The following is a 6,000-nucleotide window of genomic DNA, read 5'->3' as shown; positions in this document are numbered from 1 at the left end:
AAAAAAACTTTGTTTTTCTTGGCATAAAGTAAAGCTATTTTTGTTGTTTACAAAGCACAAAAAAAAATACTTTTATGTGATTTTCATCAAATTAAAACTGTTCTGTTCGTAAAACTTTTTCAAATGTTAAAAGGTTTCACGTCATTCAAGCTACGAAATTGTCTATTTATAGAAGTGCTTGTCATTTACGTTATAATTCGATGTTTAAGAAAATAAATACGTAGAAAAGTGTTTTATGAGAAAAAAAACTATAACAACACATCTTATTACAAGTTTTACGTATTAAATTTTTGTATATCTCAAACACAGCTATGACTTTCGCAATTTTATTATCTGATTGAAGTAGAATAAGTGGAATATTTTTTGTGTGTTTTATACAGCTTTTATCTTTTAAAAGTGGTTTTTTAATGTATCTTTTAGTCTTATTTGGCGTGGAGATTTTGAAAATAATGTTGCTACTTAAACATATTGATCTAAATTTCAATTCTACTTTAGGTTAATAAAGTAAAATGTGTATGTTGTATTGTAGATAAGTAACAAACTTGAGTTTAATTCAGATTGCATTTTACAGTTTAGTTACATTATAACAAATACAAAGTGTAAGAGTATAAGTAGTTTAAAAACCTTAAATGTATTGATTATTTTTAAATTATAGTTTAAACACTTTAAAAACTTAATTTATTTGCACCAAAAATTAAGTTTTATTTGTCTACTCATTAAATTTGGTTACATTTCCTTTAATTATCTACTTTTTTGTGTCCTAAAACATACAAACTTCATCTACATAAAATGTTTTTCAAATCATAAATTCCTTACTCCAATATTTCTAAGTATCGATTTACAGACGAAGTCTGTAAACCTCTTGTGGGAAATCAAGTGAGGAATTTCAAGATATTCAGTTCCAATTAATATGATGAACATAGTATCAAAACATTTAAAAATATGACAGTTTTGGTGTATATATTTAAACAAATTGGAAGTTGATTGCAGTAAAACTTTAGTTTTATTTTATAAGCTCACTTTATAGTTTAAGACAGTTTTTACACGAAAAACAGACTGCTTAAAGTATGTAAATGTATGTACATTTGTTTTTATTTATTTTTAAAAGAATAAAAAACAATTACATTAAAATGCAGTAAAAACTTTCAGTTAGAAATAATGTAAATTTGAATAAAAAAAAAGTGAAAATAAATTATGCTTATGTACAATCGTTTATTTCAGATTTTTGTAAACTTAATTTTTAAATACAACAATCAAATAAAATCCCCACGATCGAAACCAAATGGACCAAAAGAACCACAAGGACGCCTCGAAAAAGGGGGCCGGAGGGGAAAACCCCGAGTTGCAACTTCTGATGGCGATGCAGGCCATGGCGGCCCAGCAGCAGCAGAACCCGCTGATGAACATGGCTCAGTTCGGGGGAAGTTCCCTGTTTGGAAACAACGGAGCGGGGACTTCCGGGAGCAACGGGGGAGGTGGGATGGACGCCAGGAGCATGATGGGAGGTTTGTTTGTTTAACTTTTATTTTAAATATTTATGTTATTTTCTAATTATATATTGTTTATGTACGTTTTATTTATAGATTTTAAGAAAGTTTCAAAAAAAATTAAAGATTGATAAGTTATTAATAAAAGGAAAATTTATAGTCTACTTTTATTCAAAAATTTTAATATTTACTTTTTTTTACTCATTATTTTTAAAATAGTTGATTCTTTTATACATGATCAATTATCAGAGTTCAAAATTGCTTTTATCTCATTGGTTCAATACTGGGCCTGAATAGTTTTTTAACCAATCACTAAACAGCATGTTTTGTTTATCTATAAGTCTCAAGCAGACAAGGCAAATTGATTTTTGTTATAATAACAAATGAAAACCTGTTTTTAGGCCGATCAAAACAGCAAAAAATATCAAGGTTAATACGTGTAGTCGTGATAAGTAGACATTAAGTTTATTTGCAAAACACTAAAATAAAGTATAAATTTTAGTAAATGACTGTATTCATAAATTGCAAAACAATTTAACTATTAAATTTTTAGCTACTTATCATTTAGTATTGACTAGTTTTATCGGACAAGATTATAATTTCATTCGAAATAGTCTAATTCCAATTAGATGAACTAAAATAGACATTAAGATACAGAAATTTAGCTATATACTTATTTGTAGCTTATAAAGTTAAAACATTTTGATAGAGCTTAGTTATATATACATTTTTATAAATAAGCAATTTTTTTTATTAAAGTTATATAATAATATACTTATTTCGGATAAACTCATTGTGATTGTTGATTTAATTTATTCTGACATTCTTTTATTTTTAGCTGTCGTCAAATAGCTACCAATGTCAAGTTTAAATTTTTTAGTTAAAATAACTTTAACATAGTATAAATACTGTTATTCAGAAAATATCTATGGTATGAAATTACTTAGCTATGTTTAAAAGTTTATATTTTTACCTAATTGTTCAAAAAAAAAACCTCATTATGATAAAATAGAAAAAGTTTTTTTTTTACTGAAAAAGTTTAGAAAAACTGTAAAAGAGTATCAAAATTATTGTTATCAAAACATTTATGGTTACTTTCCATCTATGCTTGAAAACTATTATTTAGACAAATTTGAACTGCTTTATTATTATTAGCAGGAAAATGTAGTTTTGATGTTGCACATTTGCTTGAAAGTTTGTTTTAAAATATCGCTTTCCAGCACTTGAAATACTTGCACGAAACGCTATATTTGGTTGAAAGAAATTGTATCAAGTTATAATTGCAAAATAACAACGTATACTAAGCTCGCTGAAGAGCCATCGATTATTTCATACTTGACTGATTTCTTCATTCACTATCCACTTTTTGATTAAATTAAACTTGACCAGAGTTGTTTAATTGTTTTGCTAAAAAATCCCTTTCTTGGACATTGCACAGAACAATTCTGGTCTATTTGTTTTTTAGTTTTAGTCACGCATGAGAGATCTACTTTTAGTTTTAGTCACACTGCAGTGTACGGCATATGAAAGGCTGAAGTTGAATTTATTGATTTTTTGTAATTCTTACCATGTTTCAAGTACAAACCGCTGGCTTTTTCTGTGCAAAGTCTTCTCTGTGCGCGTGTTTTCGTTGAGTTGTTTTCCATGCGAGCTTGTAAACTTTTGTGTGCTCATCGAGAAAATATTTTTAAACTGTTTGCAAGCTGAAAATGATGCTGATTTTTATTTTCCACCTTCTATCTTTTTAAATAAAGAAGGGTTAAGTATTCAAAGCCTATAACAAAATTAGGGGTAAAGGTTAGAAATTTTTATGATTGAAATTATAACCAGTTATTTGAACTTGTTTAATAGCTCCTTTAAAATGTTGATATACAAGTCAAGTTTTAAATCACATACCTGATCAAATTGTTTATCTTGTTGTATCTTGGTTTGAATGTTTTAAAACATATATCTTTTAAAAACTCAAAATCTTAATTTCTTTACTTAACTTTATTAACTTAAATAAGATACTTAAACCTAAGTTGACATCTGAAATTGTTTGAAGTCTTTCATATATACAAAAAAGCATTGCTTAAATTATAAACTCTTCAATATAATTGTATTCTCATTAACTACTTTATAATACAAAGAATACGTTTTCAAAGTTTATCTGAGTAAAAGAACTTAATGATACAATTAAAAAAAACATTAAAATTAGAATATTGTTTTAAACTAACAACATTTATATTAACTACTTTATAATACAAGGAAAAAAGCTTTGTTAGTTTAAAATAATATTCTAACTTTAATGTGTTTTTTTAATTGTATCATTAAGTTCTTTTACTCAGATAAACTTTGAAAACGTCTTGTGGTGAAATAAGATACCCATAAAACGAATAAATGTTTAGCTACATGTCATAAATACCTTACAATATTTTCATAAATAAATACAGAAAATTATTTTGTTTCAGTCTAATTTTATATTGACATCAGTTATTGTTTTATATGTTAAAACTATTAGGTACACTTTAAAAATAAAACATTACATTCTTATTAAAACTATCTGTAAAAAAAGAAAGTATATGCACTAAAAATCATTAAGGTAGTAGCACCTATTCAGAACAAAAAAATTACTTAAACCCACCAGTACAAAAGTACTTATTAAGCTTATCAATAAATTTATACTTATCTAAAATCTCAAGTATGTGAGTTTAGCTATTGATAAAGTTATACTTTATATAGCAGAAGTTTATTCTAATAAGGTGTTGAAACTAAGTTTTAAAACCAGTTTAATTTGTAGCACTTTGTCAAAGTATTACTGTTTCAAAAAAATATCACTAAACTTTAACTGCACACCAATTAGATGGGATAAAATTTCGTTCACTGTACGTTGCCCATTAAACTCAAGTTAAACGCGTTTGACTTTGTATAAAAATACAATGTAATAAACACAAAGCTGTCAGAAATGATAATCGTTCGATCACAGACAAACTGCTGGGTTTTCAACTACGTGGTTAATATAATGTTTTTGTAAGTTGCCTAATTGCTGTTTAACACCTAACTGTTGTTTACACACATGCACATTTTGATAAATCGTTGAAAATTAATCTGTGGATACCGATTTATTTACGAGCCTTGTACTTTGTTACCACAGAAAATTATCTTGATTACATTAACACGTCACTTTGTGTTATTTCTTGTTTGTTTTGATATCAAAAACAAGTTTGTTGGCGAATGTCTTTATCATCTATAAAACTAATCAACGCTTTAAAATTAAACGTGTTTGATCAATTATTATTTTTGTCAACTTTAAATGAAATTTGATGACTCAGGGTGTATTATTCTTTATTTGAAGTTCTCTGAAAATACTCTCAAGTTGTGCTACTTTTACACGATTAAAGGTATGCTGTTCTGGAATTAAAATTGTCTGGAATTTACATTGATTGTCTCCTACTAAACTTTCCCACGAGCCTTAGATATTAAAAAGCTTTTTCATTGCCCATAGCACTTTGCCATGCACCAGTTTCTTATGAAATTTCAAAAACAACTTGAGCAAGTAGTGGGAAATATGTAATTGGCACAAGTCACATATGGCGTGCGGTTTTATATGGAAATGCTCGAATTAGTTTTCATTTGATGGCTGTGTGTAATGAGCAGAAATAGTTTTGTTTTCAGATTGCGAAATATGTCTTCTAAGTACATTATTCTTCAACCATCAAATTAAAGCACTCATATAAGTAACAGATTGAAAGAAAATAAAGCTACTATAAAACTTATTCTAGCATTTTAAGTTATTGTTTTGATTTTTAACTGTTTGTTTTGTACAAAACTTTTAGTGGTACAAAATCTACCTACCCGTTACTGTGTAATATATACTGTGTAACTGACAGTTTAGTTTAGTAGTTTCTTATGCGGCCATCCCAGATATTAAAACCTGGTAAATTAAAGCCTGTGGACTAACAGAAAGTCTCTCAACGCTCGAATGACTTTCATACGCTTGTGGTCTATCATGGGAATTAATGAAAGTTGCTAAATATAGATTATTTTCATTAAAACGTTTCATACAAGTGTCTTGTGATTTACAACAACATAATTCATAAGCTGCTTTAATAACGTAAATAGTTAAATATACATAAATTACGAGGTCGTCAAAAGTTTGAACTTTTAAAAGTTTTTGGTTGTAATTTGTTTAGAGTTTGTGGCCGGTCATAAACGCGTAATGGTTATTGTTATTTTTTAGAACTTGGTTTACCTTGAAGTTTGCTAAGTTCATTGGAATACCATAGAAAAATGTTCTGTAATAAACAAACTCTAAAAAAAGTAGTTTTAAAAATAAATTTGGTAAAGTGTTTTTTTTTTTTAAGTTTAAACTTTGAGATAAAATTTTACAGAAATTAATTTTGTAAGAAAAACATAGACATGTAGTTTCAAACATTTATTGTATTTAACAAACAACAAAGTATGTTTTAAACTAACTAAAATCAAGCTCTAGAGAAATATCCTATCACTATTTTTAAACAACGGCAGAAAACTT

General features: G+C 27.1%; 1 protein-coding gene across 2 annotated transcripts in view; it reads left to right on the top strand.

Moving 5' to 3' along the window:
* Nucleotides 1-1,226: 1,226 nt before the first annotated feature.
* The window catches only part of LOC145835227 (bromodomain adjacent to zinc finger domain protein 2B-like), a 30,276-nt gene continuing 25,502 nt past the window's right edge, over nt 1,227-6,000 (top strand). For both annotated transcript variants that reach the window (XM_082942788.1, XM_082942787.1), the window contains exon 1: nt 1,227-1,505. In XM_082942788.1, the coding sequence (XP_082798914.1) occupies nt 1,283-1,505 (223 nt within the window). In that variant the 5' untranslated portion in view covers nt 1,227-1,282. The remainder of the gene's footprint in view (nt 1,506-6,000) is intronic.

This window comes from Thalia democratica, chromosome 4, assembly GCF_965202585.1.
Source record: "Thalia democratica chromosome 4, ktThaDemo2.hap1.1, whole genome shotgun sequence".
NCBI lineage: Eukaryota > Metazoa > Chordata > Thaliacea > Salpida > Salpidae > Thalia > Thalia democratica.
Note: the sequence above shows the minus strand (reverse complement) of the source record. Positions and strands in the feature narration are given on the sequence as shown.